The sequence below is a fragment of the Lactuca serriola genome, chromosome 9, assembly GCF_051521515.1.
Source record: "Lactuca serriola cultivar US96UC23 chromosome 9, Lser_US96UC23_V15, whole genome shotgun sequence".
Taxonomy (NCBI): Eukaryota; Viridiplantae; Streptophyta; class Magnoliopsida; order Asterales; family Asteraceae; genus Lactuca; species Lactuca serriola.
The window spans coordinates 12,490,231-12,508,770 of record NC_136416.1 but is presented as its reverse complement, the minus strand read 5'-3'; the positions used below and the strand labels follow the sequence as shown (position 1 = coordinate 12,508,770).

The 18,540-nt window shown below is 34.3% G+C and overlaps 1 protein-coding gene across 1 annotated transcript; it reads right to left on the bottom strand.

Moving 5' to 3' along the window:
- Positions 1 to 9,338: 9,338 nt before the first annotated feature.
- On the bottom strand, positions 9,339 to 13,798 carry LOC145072045 (casein kinase 1-like protein 10). The gene is made up of 14 exons (XM_079018408.1): positions 13,232 to 13,798; positions 13,097 to 13,137; positions 12,952 to 13,021; positions 12,688 to 12,836; positions 12,382 to 12,477; positions 12,161 to 12,231; positions 11,298 to 11,359; positions 11,144 to 11,207; positions 10,941 to 11,025; positions 10,710 to 10,836; positions 10,548 to 10,621; positions 10,402 to 10,465; positions 9,984 to 10,105; positions 9,339 to 9,904 (listed from the first exon to the last, which is right to left on the bottom strand). The coding sequence occupies exons 1-14, from the start codon at positions 13,305 to 13,307 to the stop codon at positions 9,635 to 9,637; spliced, it is 1,371 nt and encodes a 456-aa protein (XP_078874534.1). The 5' UTR covers positions 13,308 to 13,798; the 3' UTR covers positions 9,339 to 9,634.
- Between the last annotated feature and the right edge of the window lie 4,742 nt (positions 13,799 to 18,540).

Genomic DNA, 18,540 nt, shown 5'->3' with positions numbered 1-18,540 from the left:
CTATATAAATGCTCGTTTAGGCTCGTGAGCCTAATCGAGCTTAGGGACATAGGCTTGAGCTCGAGCTCGTTTAATAAACAAGCTTAATATTAAGCTCGAGCTCGGCTCGGGCTCGTTTAACGATGGTCTATGTATAAGCTTGCAAATGCTTATGTGAAGGAAGTAGTAAGACTTCACGCTGTTCCTTTAACGATTGTATCAAATCGTGATAGTCATTTCACGTCAAGGTTTTGGAGAAGTCTGCAAGAGGAAATAGGTACGAAGTTGTGTTTAAGTACATCTTACCATCTGCAGACTGATGGTCAGAGCGAAAGAACGATTCAAACACTTGAAGATATGCGAAGAGAATGTACCCTAGAATTCCAAGGCATCTAGGATGAACACTTACCTCTGGTAGAGTTTTCCTATAATAATAGTTTTCACTCGAGCATCAAGATGACACCTTATCAAACTTTGTACGGACAGAAATGTCGTACGGCATCTTGTTGGCTTGAGGCTAGAGAAAAGCAGTTTATGGGACTCGAGATAGTCTATCAGACTGTCGAAAAGCTAAAGGTAATTAGGGAAAGGATGTTAGTAACTCAGGATCGTCAAAAGAGCTATGCTGACAAGAAAAGATGACTGATGACATTCGAAGTCGGAGATTTGGTTTTGCTTAAAGTCTCACCGTGGAAGGGACTTAAAAGATTCGGAAAAAAGAGGAAAGTTGAGTCCAATGTTTATTGGACCATTCAAAGTTCTTCAGAGGATTGGGAACCAAGCTTACAAGCTCGAATTACCAGAAGAACTAAATGGTATTCATAACACTTTTCATGTGTGTTATTTGAGGAAGTTCACGGGAGAAGTTCCCGACATAATTCCAATTTTAGAGTTAAGGATGGATGCAAATAAGAGGCTAATCACGCAAGATGGTCGTCTTAGTGCTTATACGATGGAAACATACGAATGGGTTGAACCTCACCTAGGAAACAGAAAGTGACATGATGAGTCGTTATCCACATGTGTTTGATGATGCGTGATTCCGAGATGGAATCATCCTAAGGGGGAGAGAATTGTAACGCCCGTGTTTCTAGGCTAAGCATAAATGTGATGATGTAATAGTTAGGGTCAACCACTATAACCCACTTTGAAGTAATAAAGAGGAATTACTTGAATATTATGTTAATTATGTGATTTTATGTGCATTATACTTATTTATAAAATATAATAAATTAAAAGTGAAAATAAGCATCAAAAATAAAAGTGTAGATAAACCCAATATCTATGAAGAAAGTGGTAGTGGTCGTGACAAGGATTCCGGAAATATAAATAACGTCGAAATCGAGTTATAACGAAGAAGTTATGACCTGTCGAAGTTTTACGGCAAAACCGGCACGACACCGGGAATCATAAAAAGTGAATTTTTGATAAACTAGTTTTTAGTCTTATATATCTAAATGAAAGTTGGAGTATATGTTAAACCGAGAGCATGCATAAAAAGAATGTCAAAATCTAACTTCGTATGAGGAGTTATGATTTTTCTAAGATTTCGCATAGCAGTATACAATCCAGAATTCGAATTTTAGATCGAACGATTTTAGCTGACACAACCTAAATGAGAATTGAATATCTCATTAATAGGAGCTCAACGATAAAAAGAGAGTCGAAAACGGACTCCGTATGTAGAAGTTATGAGTTTTACACGGTCGTTAACAGTGTAATATTTTCATACTGTTAAATTTAAAATCAATCGAGAATTAGCCGACAGAGTCTAAACAAAAGTTGTAGATTATGTTTCCACCTTCTCGTGGATATAAAGAACGTCGAAAACAAAGCTTGTATGTAAAAGTTACAGGGTTTAGAAGTCGGCAGTGTACTGCTGCAAAGGGGGTGACGTGGCTGAATTTTAGCCATTGCTTTTACCCCAAGTCTTGCCACCAGATGGTGACATGTGGCATCAAGTTGAGCCATATTTCAGCCTATAAATAGAACCCGTTTCACCCTCATTTTGACACACATCCACCTTTCTCTTTCTCTCTCTAACTTCTCTCTAAACCTCCCAAACCCCCCCCCCCTAAAGCCCAATGAAACTCCCCTAGCGCTAGAAGAAAGCTCCGGAGCGCCCGACAGCTCCGAGAAAAAGAGCTTTTCGACTCAGAAGCTCTGCTCCAGCGGAGCCCGGTTTTTAGAAAAATCCGTTGTTTCGTCGAAAGAAATCATATTGTTAAGAAGTGAAGCGCTGCTCGAATTTCGAGTCATCACTTTAACAAGTCAGTGCATAGTCAATTTTATCTTACACATAGTGTAACATACACGTTAATAACCTAGTATAATTATCGTGTTTTGTAAGCTTGATAGCTTAAAAGTGAATATTAATAAATATTATATGATTTTAAGCGTTGAGTTCTAACAAGATAGTTTTATGAGATTTGAAGTAAAACTATGTTTAGAATCATTAGGAAAATATTGGAAATGATGGGAAGTCTTATAAGATTCCGATCAAAAAGTCAATTATCGAAATTAACGAAAATACAACATTTAAGTTGGAAATAAGTAAAACTAATATTATTGAAAGTTGGAAATTATCTCGTTAGAAACGTTTAGGATAAAACCTCACTGAAATCCGAATTATAACGAAGAAGTTATGACCCATCAAAGTTTCGCGACAGAACCGACACGACGCTGTATGACGTAAAAAGTGAGTTTACAATAAACTACTTTTTAGCTTTGGTGATCTAAATGAAAGTCGTAGTATTCATTAAACCGAGAACTTTCATATAAAGAACGTCTAAATCTGACTTCGTATGAGGAAGTTATGATTTTTCTAAAATTCAGCATAACAATGTGCAGCTCGAAATTCGAATTATAGATCGAGCAATTTTTAGCTGACACAAACTAAACGAAAATTGAAGAGCATTACTCGTATCACTTTTGGTATTGGTTTTATACCATTGATCATGTAGAGCATGTCTCGTATCACTTTTGGTATTGGCTTTGAGCCTTTGGCCATGTAGAGCATGACTCGTATTATTCTGGTATTGGATTTATACCTTTGGCCATGTAGAGCATGTCTCGTATTATTTCTGGTATTGGTTTTATGCCTTTGGCCATGTAGAGCATGGCTCGTATCACTTTTGGTATTGGCATAGGGCTAGGTAGGGCTAAAAGCTTGTATACTCTAGCAAAATGATAATCCGAAATTGTATTTTTCTGTGCCACTTGGGCTGAATTTTTATGATGTATATCATGTTGAAATTGTTATATCTCATTGATTGTAAATCTTTGAGTCAAATCATTTGTTGATATGGAAAGCCTGATATATGGTACACATATGCCTTTGTTGTTCTTTGTCCCTCTTTGCTTCTGTCATATTGTTATATATATGGCATAGCGTTATATTGTATCTATTGTTGAACTCACTAAGCGTCACCCGCTTATCCCTCTCAGTGTTTAACTATTGCAGGTGATAAGCGTCCAGTATAGTCATGTACTGTTGGAAGATTTAGAATAGCTAATATTATTACTTTTTGTACTTAGTGTTCATATATGTATATGAATTATAAATTCCTGGGTAGTTATGTAAAATATAAAACCTTGTAAAAATCTTAATACTTGGTTTGTATCCATGCTTTTTGGCTTTTAGACCATCAATGTAAATTATATTGTGAATATGCATGTAACATGTTTGGAGTAATATGATAAAGTTTAGAGAAGGGGTTCTCTCACATAGATATGAAGTATTTTATATAAATTACGTGCTATGTGTGCATATTATCTGTTTACTTGATATCTATGTTGGATGAACATTTTTATACTCATTTTAAATGATTTAAATTGTATACGTATGTTATCTCTACAAAAAGAGTTGGGTATAACATGTGTAGATGAAATAGATGATGTGTGATAAAATGATGAGAGACCTCGATGTTTACGACGATCCAGTCATCTAGCGGAGTATAGATGACAACCACGGACTATTCTAGACAGTCCAATGGAACGCTAGCAGGCTCGCAACCTTTAGGTGTTTATTTGAATTAAGTGTTCACCAACAATACTCCATCCCCCTCATGGTTGCCTTATTTGACATAAATTGTTGAGGTATCCCCTAAGCAGTGTTGTCACCCCGATAAAAATCCTTAGGCTAGGTCCCTTATATTAGATTCTTTAGGGACGTAAAGTGAAGATAACGGGAACGAGAAATCGGGTTTCTTGGGTTTGATGAAATTAATAAACTTATTATTGTGGGTTGAAAACCTTATGTGCTCACCGGGCTCCCAAGCCTGACCCACTCAGTTTCTTATATTACAAGTAGTGGCACAAGAGAATAGTTGGATGACTTGACAATGGATTATGGATTATAGGCCATTAGATATAAATAAATGTTGTAAGGCCTATGTTGTTCTGTTTATGCTTTTGCTCTGTATCGAACATGACATCCCGAGGTTTTAATATAATGAAATACATTTATTCGGAAATGCTTTGATAAATTTTTATCATATTTATCTTTTGGGAACAAATTCCGCAATACTTTTCTTTAAAAGGGTATTCTGATTTTCGAATAAAGCATAAACAAATCGGTCTTTTCTGGCCGTGAAATTGAGGATGTCACGGCCGGCGGAAACATTGGCATTTGAAGAATGAAAATGTTGCCTCACCAGCGCCAAAATTTTGGCGCAGCCAAATTTCAGAAACACGCTCCAAGTTGAGTGTGATGCCTCGGGTCTTAGCGTTGGTGGTGTCCTTAGTCAGGAGGGGCGCCCGATTGCCTTCTTTAGTGAAAAACTAAACGAGGTCAAGCAAAGGTATAGTACCTATGATAAGGAATTTTATGCAATCATTCGAAGTTTGGATTACTGGAGGCATTACCTTTCACATACTGAATTTATCTTGTTTTCGAATCACCAGGCTTTTTGTTTTATTCAGGGGCAACATAAGTTAAACCCACGACATGCTAAGTGGGTTGAGTTCTTACAAGATTTTTTGTTTGTCATTCGTCATAAGTCCGGGGCGACAAACACAGTGGCTGATGCTCTTAGTCGTCGTCGCGGGTTGCTCACATCACTCAAAGTTCGTGTGGATGCGTTTGAACGATTTGCGACACTATATCCGGATGAACCGGATTTTTGGCGATTTGGACAGCCTGTCGGGTTGCGCCATCCCAGGGATATTTGCTACATGATGAGTTTCTCTTTAAAGGTATCCGGTTATGTGTGCCCCAATGCTCGTTGCGGGAGGGTGATTGTGTTAGAGGGACACCAAGGGGCGTTGGCAGGTCATTTGGGGAGGGCTAAGACGTTGAAACTTGTAAAAGAATTTTTTTTTTGCCAAAGATGAGTGTTGTTGTCACTCAGTTTGTTGGTCACTATCGAACATGTCATGTTGTTAAAACACACCACTCGAACACGAGTCTCTATACGCCGTTACCGGTATCGGAGGGCCCGTGAGAAGATGTTAGTCTCGATTTCATCGTGGGACTTCCTCGCACGCAACGACAGAAAGACTCTGTAATGGTGGTGTTGGATAGCTTCTCTAAAATGAGCCATTTCATTTGGTGTGCCAAAACTTATGATGCTAGTCAGGTGGCTCGTGTTTACTTAACGAAGATTGTGAGATTGCTTGGTGTGCCTAAGTCATTGACTTCCGATCGGGATGTGAAGTTTGTGAGTCACTTTTGGCGTACACTGTGGAAGCGGTTGGGTTTTCGACTTCACTTTAGTAGCGCGCACCACCCGCAAATTTACGGTCAGACGGAGGTGACGAATAGAAGCCTTGGTAATTTGCTACGAAGTCTCGTGGGATCGAATCCAAAACAGTGAGACTTTGTACTTCCTTAAGCCGAGTTTGCCTATAATAGGTTCATACATCGATTGACGGGAATGGGTCCCTTTCTTATTGTGTGCAGTCAAAATCCCTTCACACCTTTGGATTTGGTGTCATTGCCTACTGCCGAGTACTTTAGTGTTGAAGGGGAGGAGAGGGCGGATCAGATTAAGAGCATACACAAACAGGTTCACGAGCAGGTCACCAATAACAATATTGTGTATCAAAGGATGGTCAATCTGCGACGTAAGAAGGTGGTTTTTGACAAGGGTGATCTCGTATGGATTCATCTTAGCAAGGATCGGTTTCCGAGGGGTCGAGCGAGTAAGTTACAACCCCGTGCAAATGGTCCATTCAAAGTGTTGAAATGGATCAAGGATAATACGTACAAGATAGATCTACTTAGGAACTATAATGTGTTAGCCACGTTCAATGTTGTCGACCTATTCCCATTCTTGTTCCCGTTATTGCCTGAGCTGGATGATCCATTTGACTCGAGTACGAGTCCTTTCGAAGTGGGGGAGGATGATGCAGTTAGGTTCCATCAAGACCCGGTCCGTCCACATCGGATATGGGATCTTACTGAAGGGAATCACGTGGGAATCAGGATATTTTATCTTATCTTAGTTTTAAAATAGTTCGCTATTATCATATTAGTTTAGGATAATCCTGAAGGGTTAGTTCCCTTTTCACAGATAGTTTAACCTATTAATTGTTTTGGTTTTTTCTGTTTTACTATCAGTTGATCTTTTCCTAGTTTAAGAAATAAAAGTGATTCCCATTCCCAAATCTGGTGTCTCGTGATTACTTATAGGAAGAACTGCATTACTATGAATTCACATGCTAGAAAAATTAAAGATTAAATAAATTGATTACTAATAAAAAGTTTAGTTGCTTATATTATAATTGGATACAAAAAGGTAGTCTTAAAAAGAAATTTACAAACTCTGAGTACTTCAAATATTTAAGTAATTAACTTGTAGTTATTTACCAATAATGGGGCATTCCATAAATTGTAGTTATTTCTTAAAAAATGAATTTTTTGGTGTATTAACCATGTTTAGCTTATTTTCCTTTCATGAATCTGATCTGCAAAAGCAATCAACCTCAACATAAAGGAAAGTAAGGATATCAATTGTAATTTACTATGGAAAAACTTTGTTAGTTAGGATGTCAAAAAGTCTCGTGGGACCCCGTTCCCGTGGGGGTCCCGTCCTGTTTGGGGGATTTTTTTAAAAAAAATTAGGGGCAGGGACGGGGCGGGGACAAGGTTAACTCCCATTTTAATTTCGGGGGCGGGGGCGGAGGTAGGCAATTTCGTCCCGAAATCTCCATGGGGACCCTGTTAATAAATTACACATATATTTACATATACTAATTATATAAATATAATAAACAATAACACGATTTGAGCTTCCAAAATTTATCAAAAAACATGCTTTTAAGTTGTCAGTATAATTTTTTAAAAATTCCATAACTTTTTTATTTTTAACATATAAAATTTTACTATAAATAATTATTTATTACCTAAAAAATAGTTTCTTTTAGCCTAAATAACAACTTATTTTAGCCCAAAAAAATATAGCACAAAATCAATCAGGGGCGGGGGAACAGGGGCGGGGGCAGGGGTAATAAAGGGGATTCGGGGGCAGGGGCGGGGGTAGGAAGGCTGAACATTCCGGGGGCGGGGGCGGGGCGAGGGAACGGGGAAATTTCAGGGGCGGGGCGGGAGATGCACTCCCCGTCCCGTTTGCCCCCGTTGACATCCCTATTCTTAGTTTTGAATATAAGGTATCAAAACCTAACAAAAAACAACTCCATTGGTTGTAAAATGGTTGTAAATGATTCATAAATATTGTCATGCTCTCATGTTTTTATGTTCATTGAACAACACCATTGATTTGCTTTCTCGATCTATGCTAGTAAACTTGATCTTATGGATTAGTCGAGACAAATTGAGCACACATGAAGAGACAGAGTTTGGATAAAAAAGATTCTCTGATTATAATAAATTACAAAGTCAAATAGTACTAAAGGAACCAAAAATAGAAAAACAATTCTTTTTTACTTGAATTTTTCTAGGAAAATGTGCATCATTCGGTTGTCAAGTTCATATTTTGCCAAAAAAAAGTTTACCCGAAACCGTTTCATTGCGATATAGAAGACTCTAATAATGTAAATTTTCATCCACCTTTCTCATACAATTTGCACCTAAAAGATTAGCATCAACATTGATTCCTTACGATGGAAGCATTGATTTCAAACCGTTGTTCGCATGGTGGATTATTCACTCACAAATTTTTGTTGACATTAAAATCTTCATTATTATTTTCCAAATAAAATTGAACATTTATTGTGAAAAGTGATAAAGGGCGCGCTCGGTAAAAATAGCTGGTAGCGGGTAGCTTCTAGTTGGTAGCGTTTTGTTAAACGTTACGTAAAGTAACATTTGGATTTGGAGCATTTTGTTTAAATTAAACGCTGGAAACCTGTAGTGTCAAACGAGGCTTTCTGTTTAAAACAGAGCGTTTTGTCAAACGTTAGAAGTTAGAAGCTCTCAAACGCTCCCAAAAGTTAGAAGCTAGAAGCTCTCAAACGCTCACAAACCCACTATTAGAAGGGTTAACTTTTTTCAACTTTGAGAATTGGTTACTTTCTGATGTTGTGGTCAAAACCAAACCAGATAGTTGATTCTCAATTAATATTGTGATTGAAAGATTACTTTTAGAAGTAACATGAGGTCCAATTCAAATTACAAATAAGAAAGAAATAGAGGTTGAAGGTTTAAAGTCATCAAAGAACATGGGGAACTCTATACATCTAGTCAATATCATACAAAAAGAGATGGTTCTCTTAGGCGTTTTATTGAACACATGGTGGATGGGAAAAAAATGTAAAATCTTTAAACAAATAACCGAGTGACACGACAAAAAAAACAAAAAACACCACATCAACAACTTAGTCAGTGACAGAAACAAACACATACTAGCGATTGAAATGGTATAGATAATAATACAATTCAAAACACAAAAATGATAAACCGAAGAACTTAATGCTTCCTTTAGTGGAGGGTTCAAGAACTTTTAACTGTAGCAGCAATCGATAAGTAAAATGGACTGACATAGATTGGAATCGTATGAATATTTTTTGGAATGGATTGCCATAAAATTGCTTCTCACATTGTCGATTAACCCCAAAGTATCTCGGTGATTGCTGATTTTCTAGGATTTCTTTGCTGATTTTTCGGATATAAAGTTGGATGTTTGAAATCGAGTTTAAGCACCAAAAAAATAGGGTTAGATAGTAAAGAAACTTCGAGCCGGAATCGATAGTAGAAGAGGTTTAGAAAAAGGACGCTTGTCAAAGTTAATGTTTAAAAGGATGCCATGTATCAATTCAAAGAGTCATTTATTAGAATTATTAGAATTAGAATAAGAAAGAAGATAAGATATACAAATCCCAAAATGGATCAAAGCGTAAATTTATTATCAGAGAGAGTAGAAGCTATCCAAACACTTAGACATCATTTGGTGCAATGGTTAACAATCGATAAAATCTCCATATTATTAATATACCGTTGTGTCACACATAAAAAAAACCAAAGTTATTACTAAATTTTCTTTTATATGATCCTTTTTACGACATACGCAACATCAAGAACACAAAAAATCCTTTGGGACTCATTTCTAAATCATTCATGAAAAGTGAAAACCCGATACACAATTTACAAAGGTATTCTCATGTAAGTATACCCTTTCCACTTATTCGAAAATGCCACATCATCCATTCCTGTAAGAGTTGAAAAAAATCACTTGGATAAAAATGGCGATTTTTTTCATTTCCTGAGTGAGAGGAACTCAAAGCTGCGGACAGGATCATCATTGCCACTTTTTGTAGCACGAGAAAAAACTGATTGTTTGGTGTCATATCCCGGTTGGACTCTATGAGCAGTCGACAACCGCCCACCTCCACCACTTCCCGCCACATGGCGGCTTGACCGGACTTCCATTGGTTCGCCGGAGGAACTTGGCCTGCCGCCGGGAATGGCGGCACATTTTGATGAGTCCCCGTTTCGAGATGACCGGAGTTTTTCAGAATCGGGTTGCTGTGGATTAAGAAACCATAAATTCTGCTTTTAGAATGTTCTAGAATGTTAAAAGAAGAAATAAGAGAGATAAACTTACCACATCTTTTGATGAAGGTATATCATCGGGAATCCTGTTTCTAGAATGTTCATGGCGGGAAGAATTTCGTCTAGACAATGCTTCTACTGCACCCGAGACTCTATCACGGATATCTTCACCGGCTGCATGGAAGATATTATTACCCAAATTAAGACCCATTTTTGATAACATATAACCCAAATTAAGACTCGTTTTCACAAAATCACCAAAATGAGGGAAGAGTTTTAACAAGAATTCATATATTGCAAAATCGTTCATATTATTGCGAAATACATATAGTTTTTTTTCTTAAAAGTTTTTGTGGTGGGGACCACTCAAAATGCAATTTCCCGTATTTGACAGTGGTCCAATTGCGAAATATTTTGGTATGATTTTTCACTTAAAAAATTTATGTTTGTATTTCAATTACATGCGATACCTGAGGTTCTTCCAGGCTTTTCAGCTGATGTTCCAGCATTTAAACCCGCATTGGCAACTAAATTCTGCCAAAAAAAAACGAAATGAACACATGATTCTAAAAAAAATTATATAAATATCATAAACAATTGGTGGTTTTGCACTTACTCGTCCTTTAGAGGTAGCACCAATATGGGGGTACTTCAATATGGTCCAATCAAATACATAGTCGAACTGATAGCCTGCAATCGATTAATATTATATAAAAGTTCAATAACTGTAATTGTAATACGAGTTTTTGAATGAAAGATTTTGTTAACTGATGCTGACCTTCTTGAATAAATAGTTCCCGAAAAAGCCTCTTCAAATAAGAATAGTCGGGTTTGTCTTCGAATCTCAATGATCGACAATAATGGAAATATGCTGTAAATTCCGATGGGTATGATTTACATAGCACCTGTTCAAAGTATTATTATTATTTACAACACGAAGATAGCTTTTATGGAAATTTAAGAAATCTGAAACAGCTTTCATGGAAAATAGAACTTCAATAATAACTACCTCAATTGGAGTCAACATCTTCTTTTCACTTATTTTATCGTATTTCTGCTTCTTGGTTCCAGCTCTCAATCCCTGCCATGGAAGGCTTAAGCCAAAATAGACAAACTCAAATTAGGGCACATGGGATGAGATAGATAATTGACCAGCATCGGGTTGAAACTTGAAAATTTTACAATAATGCCACTGACACTTCATCTGCTCACCTTCCTCTTAGGAAATACATAAGAACATAACCGAGAGACTCGAGATCATCCCGTCTACTTTGTTCTGCATGTTCATAATAGTTTTTGTAAAGTTTACTTTTCTTTTTTACTCAAAAAATTTAAAAAGAAACTTTATAAAAAAATAACAACCGACCGATTCCAAGGTGCGTGTTAACACTAGCATAGCGGGCAGTCCCTGTGAGATTTTTATTTTCCCTGACAAAAAAAAAATGCAAATTGAGTTGGTGGTCAAACACAAATGGGTAGGGTTTGGGGTCAAAGTCGGTCAAATTCACTAATCAAGAATCTTTTCTCTTAAAGGATGTGTACAAGTAGGTAAGGTATTAAATATGTCTACCAAAAGTATTATTAGAAAGCAATTCAAAAGGTTGTAAGCACTTGAATATATATTTTGGACTAGTTAAATTGTTGAACCCATTTACCACAAATATTTAGGGCTATATGCAAGAAATAGCAACATACTTTCATTTATGTATGTATGTATTATATCATCCTACTTTCGTTTCTTGACATCATGACAATTGTACCTTCATATTTTTTTTATTAGGGCATTATACGATGAAAAATCTACCTAATTATAGCATTGTACTTTCATTTTTTCATATCTATACTTCTAAGATATCTATATCTATATCTATATAAAAATAGAAATGCATAAATGGGCTGAAAATTTGATATAGGGTCCTTTTATGATAATATAAAGTACATTGCTATTTTTGAAAGCCAAAAATGAGACAAATGAAGAAATGCAGGAAAATGGTATTTGCCAAAGTCAAAGTCATAATTTATATTTTTATGAATTAATAAAAAAAAATGGCTTTTAATAAGGACTTGCTCAATTTTCGAATTGTAGTGAAATGGTTTAGGATTTTTTTATTGTTAAGGTCGGTTTAGTAACCCATTTAACCCGTTAGAAATAAATTATAACCCAAATTGACCCATTTCTAAATATATGCTAACAAAAAAGGAGGATAAATTTTAGAAAACACGATTTACCTATATGGAATGTGTTTATGAGTTTGAAGATCTCTATACTTTTTTGCAAGGCCAAAATCAATCACGTATGCCTGCCATCAGATGACAACCGAGCTCATGTGATGATCCACAAAAAAGTTTAACATTATTCTAATATCAATATTCTTTCAACAATATGTTAAATTTTCATAAAATAGACACACATGCAAAATGAAGTGATAATAAATTAACAAATCAACTACCATATTAGCTTTACGTCCCAAACCCATTAAGAAATTGTCAGGCTTTATGTCACGATGAAGAAAACCTCTTGCATGCATGAACTCGACTCTATTTATCTGCAAAAAAATATATAAATATAACTAAGAATTTAAATTGATGACAAGGGCATTTATGTCTTTTGCACAAATGGGATATCAAGAACAAGTCCATGTCCAATCTTTTTTGGGGTGTACAGGTAGACACAGGACAACATGAACATGTTCTGTCATGTCATGTCATGAGTAGCAAATAGGGCCTAACAATATCTACTGCTTGTAAGCACTTACTAGTTGATCTGCAAGCATTAAGACAGTCTTTAAGCTGAACTTTCTACTACAATAGTTGAAAAGGTCTTCAAGACTTGGTCCAAGAAGGTCAATAACCATGATATTATACTCTCCCTCCACTCCAAACCACTTGAAGCTTGGTATTCCCGCTTCATTAGATTAAACAAATACATTATCAGATAATTTGTATGAATCAACAAAACTCATATATAAATGATTATATGTTTGTGTTTGTATGTGTATAGAGGGAGAGAGAGAACTAACTTCCTCCTTGGAGAAGCGTATATAATTTTGATTCATAATGAAGTTGAGGATGCTTTGTTTTGACAGGTTCCTGTAGAGTGTAGGAACAGATAAATAATAATAGTTTGAAGATCAATCAAACAATAATAAAGTTTGAAATCGATACCAGTTTAATAGCTATTTCTTCCCCACTTGAAATATTAACACCTGCATATCATCATAAACAAAGAGAGTTAATAACTACTGAAAAAACATAAACAAGTATTAAAAAAAAAAAACCTGCAAGTGATTCAAGGAATACCTAAATAAAGTTCGCCAAAAGATCCACTACCAATTTTCCTCCCAATCTTAAACTTCCCACCAACAACATGATCCATGATTCTTTATTCGATAAAACTCCGAACCCCAATTCAGATCCACATAAGCCTAATTTAAACCTCAAATTAGGGTTTGAAGAAAAAAAACTAAATCCTTATTAGTACTTTAAAACCCAACCCCAAAACTTGCATCAAGGTCAAAAACCGATTATCAATCCAAAACACTATGCAAAATCAAGAAACACCCAATCAAGATTCTTTTTGAAGAATCGAACTAGCCCATATTTTAATTTATAGTAAAAATACAAAATTGAGAGCACCCACGAAGTTAATTGATAAAAGAAATGAGGTATGTGATGTTGGTCGAAGTGTGGGGGGCAAACAAGCGAGGATTGAGGAAGTAGATGATGAAAAAGAACGATAAAGATGGGATTTCTCCGTTTGATTTTGTGCTTTGTAGAGTTAAATACGATGAGAGAGAATGAGATAATGATTGAAAATAAAACAAGAATAGAGATGGAGAGAATGATCGTGAGGAGGAGGATGAAGAAAGAAGAAATCGGTGATGATAGTACTATTTTATTGTTGATTAATTAATAAAATAATGAACAATTAATTATTATTTAAATCGAAATGATTAAGGGGTAATCCATATCGTCTCTTTATTGACGGACCTAACACGGTTTTGAATCAAGAACCAACCTCTTTTCCACTCCCCATGGATCTAAGTATATTTGCAAATCTTGGTAATATATTTATTAATTACATACTATTAGATTTATATGGTGATTCCAAATATTTTTTATTGATTGATCACTTAAATTGTTATAGGTATATGTTATATTTGCAAATCTTGGTAATATAATTATTAATTATATATTAGATTTATATGGTGATTCCAAATATTTTTTATTGATTGATCACTTAAATTGTTATAGGTATATTAATTAACTTTTTTATTTTTATTTGTGAAATCTGACTGGCAATATATAACTTTCTTTGGATTATTAACTAAGTATCATTTTTAGTTCTTTTTGGTTTGAATGAAAATGAAGTAATAGAGAATGATATAATACTATAAACATATAATTAATGATTTTTATTCTCCTAAAAGAGTTACCATATTAATTAATAATTTTTTTTTTTTTAGTATTACACCACACTCAACACAAATAATATATTACTAAGCATGAAAAATGTGACTAAATTTAAGAAAGACATGTGGAGGAAGGTTGGACTCCAAGTTTCTTTGACTTCTTCCACACTTTCATATACAGCCATATTAACCTGTTCATTTATCTATTATTTATTAATAATGGTATCCAACTATTCAATATATTATTGGATATATTTGTCCCTATAAGTAGATGAATAAAGAAGCATATATGGTAGAAAATGATTTGTTACTCTTCTCACTATTCCATACTCTTGCAGTCTTGTTCATGGTACAATAGGATATCCTATTACATTACTATTCTCATTTATGAATCGGTACATCGGAATCCCCAATAATTCTTCCAATAACAATAATAGAAAAAAATAACTATTTCATGTCGTCTTTTTAACTAGTCAAATAGAGTAGCTTGTTGTTTTTGTGAAAGTAATATAGAATTAAAAAAAACGTTGCACTCCTAAAAAATCATAAAATTAATGTCACACAGACATGTTATGTTGCTTATTCAACAAAAAGAACTAGTCAACACTTCAATTCCTCCTTTTAAGCTAATTGTGGTACTAATGTAACATCCTGTTTTGGAATTGTTTCATAAATTTGGAGCCATGATCCGAAGATCAAAGTATCATAAGGCTTCGAGCATTGGGAAAGAGAGGTTTAGACCCATTTGGATGCCGGTAATGTAGATTATGTGATCCAAGGGTTCGATTTGTGCTTTGGAGTCAAAGGGTAAAATAAAATGGTGTTTCAGACTTCTTTTATGAATTAAAGATTTTATTTCAGTATGTTTTAAGTCAAAAGTCTCAAATCCCATATTAGGGTTTGTCAATATACAGAGCCCACGTCGTGGCAATATATGTCACACCGTGGCACCAACTTAAAGGTCACAAAAACTCCTGCCTTGGCTACGTCGTTGGATTCCATCACCATGCCGTGGCCGCCATAAATCCAACTTCAAATTATTTATTTATTTTAAAAGGAACATACAAGAAACTTGGCGTTACAAAAAACACATGAATTATGTTGATAGTTATTAGTAATCGCTATGTCGTTGTCCTTTAAAATGTCACTTACAATTGCTTTCTTCAAGTTTCTTATCTAATATTGGGTGCAAACTAAAGTATCAACTATCGGGTTGACAAACTTGTTCGATATGGATCTAGTATAACTCAAAATATTTAATAAAAATTTACCTATGGTTATCTAAGTTGCAACTGGGAACTACAATACATATTGATTCCATTACCTAAGATATTAAGAGTAGAATAGTAATCATGGTTCATCTCACTCTTTTACTCTATTTCATACGCAACCAAGTTGTTTCCCTCAACATTTAATAACTCACCCAATACATCATAATCGGTATCACAAGAAACAACATCTTCGTTACAAGCTTCTTGAGGCAAGGAATGCAACTAAACTTTGTCAAACTTATCTTTGTAAATTAAAAACAAAGTTTCCATTTTAGTTTCAATATGTCGAACTACACCCTTCGGCTCATTATTTTGTTTTATCATGTGATCATTCTCTTCAATTTGATTATTCGTAAACATCTTATTAAATGCATGTCTGCAAAATAATGATTTCATTGTGGGTCAACATAACCACACAATAAATATATTCATTAACCTTGTCAAAATTGTCCAAATATTTGTTGTATTTTTTATGCATTGCACTTACTATCAAACAGAAAGAAATCTGGTTTCACATCCCAAATTTGTAGATATTTGTCTACATATAATATTTCCATGAAGAAAAGATGTGCTAACGACTTTGAACTTTCTAATACAAACGTCGCTTTATTGTTGATTTTTTCTAAAAAATTCACCACTTGTTTACACTTCGCAAAATCTTTCTTTTGGGGTACTTGACCTGGATTAACGAGAATAAAATACATCTTCAAGTTCATACTCTTCAAAAACTTATCTTAACTCATCGGCTATATTCAACATGTAGTAAGTTGAGTTCCACCTGATGAACAATATCCACAAAAGAACTTTTTTGCGTCGACATAACAATCTTTCATACATTTTTTAAAATTTCATGATTCTTCGTCAAGAATGTCAAATATATCAAAAGGCCTTTTGCACACTATCCATAAGGTAGCCTATCTCTAAAAACCCATCTTTAACAATAAGATCTAAAATACGAGTCATGCACCTAACTTGAAAAGTCTTTGCCACCATCATATGAATTTGGCAAATTTTTGAACCAATACTCAAGAGGTTTATCATTAGAAGCCGCATTTTCTATCGTCACAGTCATACCGTTCTTAAATTTTTTGATTTTTTATGAATAATATCTAATATATCAAACAACCTCTTATACACTATCTATATGGTAGCAACTTTTTTTAACCTATCTTTGACAATAAGATTTAAAATATGAGTCGTGTACCTAATTTGGAAAGTGTTTGTCACCATCATATATATGGATTTTGCATATCATTAGAAGTCGCATTATCTACCATCATAGTCATAACATTCTTAATATTTTGAACTATGTGTGTACTATGATAAATTATGCCCAACATCGCCCTAGTTATGGCTATTAATGGGTCTAAATAATTGATAAGTTTGTGCATGAACCAATCTTCAACTATAAAGTGTGTCGTTACAACTATTTAACACAAATATCAAGATGTCTAAGAGTCTGTTCTCAAATTAATCGTGTTTGTAGTACTATTCAAGTAAGACAATAATTTATTTCTTTCACAACATAGTATTTACCAACATCCTACTATGTTTATGACGTGATGAAACACTAAACCTCCCATTTTATGCACTAGTATATTCAACAAAAGTTGCATTTTCAACGATTCAACTTATTTGAAAGGCATGTCACTTACACCAAACAAGTTCATTAGAGCATTTTTTATCATGTCATTGTTATGTTTCCATGTTTGGGCATTACCCTCCCTGCTAGCTTATCTTTCCAAATGTAAGGTGCGTTGTTATTTCATGGTGAAATTTTCTAGATTCGTTTTTACTGTTAAAGTAATGCTTTTTAAGATTAGACGTTTTGTTTCTGGTCAGATGGACTTTAATTATCGTGTCGCAATACTTATACTTTCCATGCTTCCGTTTATTATCAACTTAATAAAATGTTTTCATCAACCGGCCCTCTACTACCCTTACTTGTTGCTTGCTTCCTTTTGTTACTTTTTGCACATTGTCTTCAATTTCATTGTAAAAATCTTCATCCTCGATGTTATGAAAGAATATTGTGTGGTAAAGCATTGCCGCTATAATTAATGAATCATATCCGTAATTCAAAAAAAGTCGGTCTAAAAATTCATTTTTCATACTTCATGAAAGTTGTGATTATAAATTCATAACGGATAATAGAATGTCTTGTTGCAATAGACAAAATTTTGAGTTTCACCAAGTGCATGTGACGTCATTATTCGTAGGTATAGTGGTAGTAAATGTTTGGGTTGCTTTCAAAGCTGAAAATTGATTTCAAAATTATAAATTTGATTATTGGTTTGGACTAAAGTTTAAACTAGATTTTATTGTTGTTTAATGAGATTGATTGCGGAGTCGGTTATTCTTGATCAAAGTTAGCTCTTAATGTAATATTTATTATTGATAAGAATATAAAGATAGTGGAATTTAGGGTCGTTTTGGTTTGCATAATGTTTTAGAAGAAATGAAATATATCAAAGAAAATGTGATATTAAGTTACTGTAATTTGAATGAATTATTGACACGGAATGAAATTTATTTTCTGCTTTGTTTTAGATATGTCAAAAGAATTGAAAAGTAGTTAGAGAAATAGACTTATTAAGGTAATTAACTTTTTCTGTTTGTTCACATCTGAGTAACTATCTTTTTTTGTACACATTTAGGTAACAAATTTTTTGAAAGTATTCGCATATGACCATTATGACCGGTTGTAGCAGGTTACATCCGGTCATAATAGTCATATGTGAACAATTCCAAAAAGTTCGTTACCTAGACATGTAAAAAAAAGATAGTTACTCAGATGTGAACAAACTGAAAAATTAATTACCTTAATAACTTTATTTACCAAAATTCTCTTTTAGTGATGTTTTTGTAACTTATTATTATTTTTAACAAAAACATAATATTTTTATTAAAATAAAATTTTATTTAT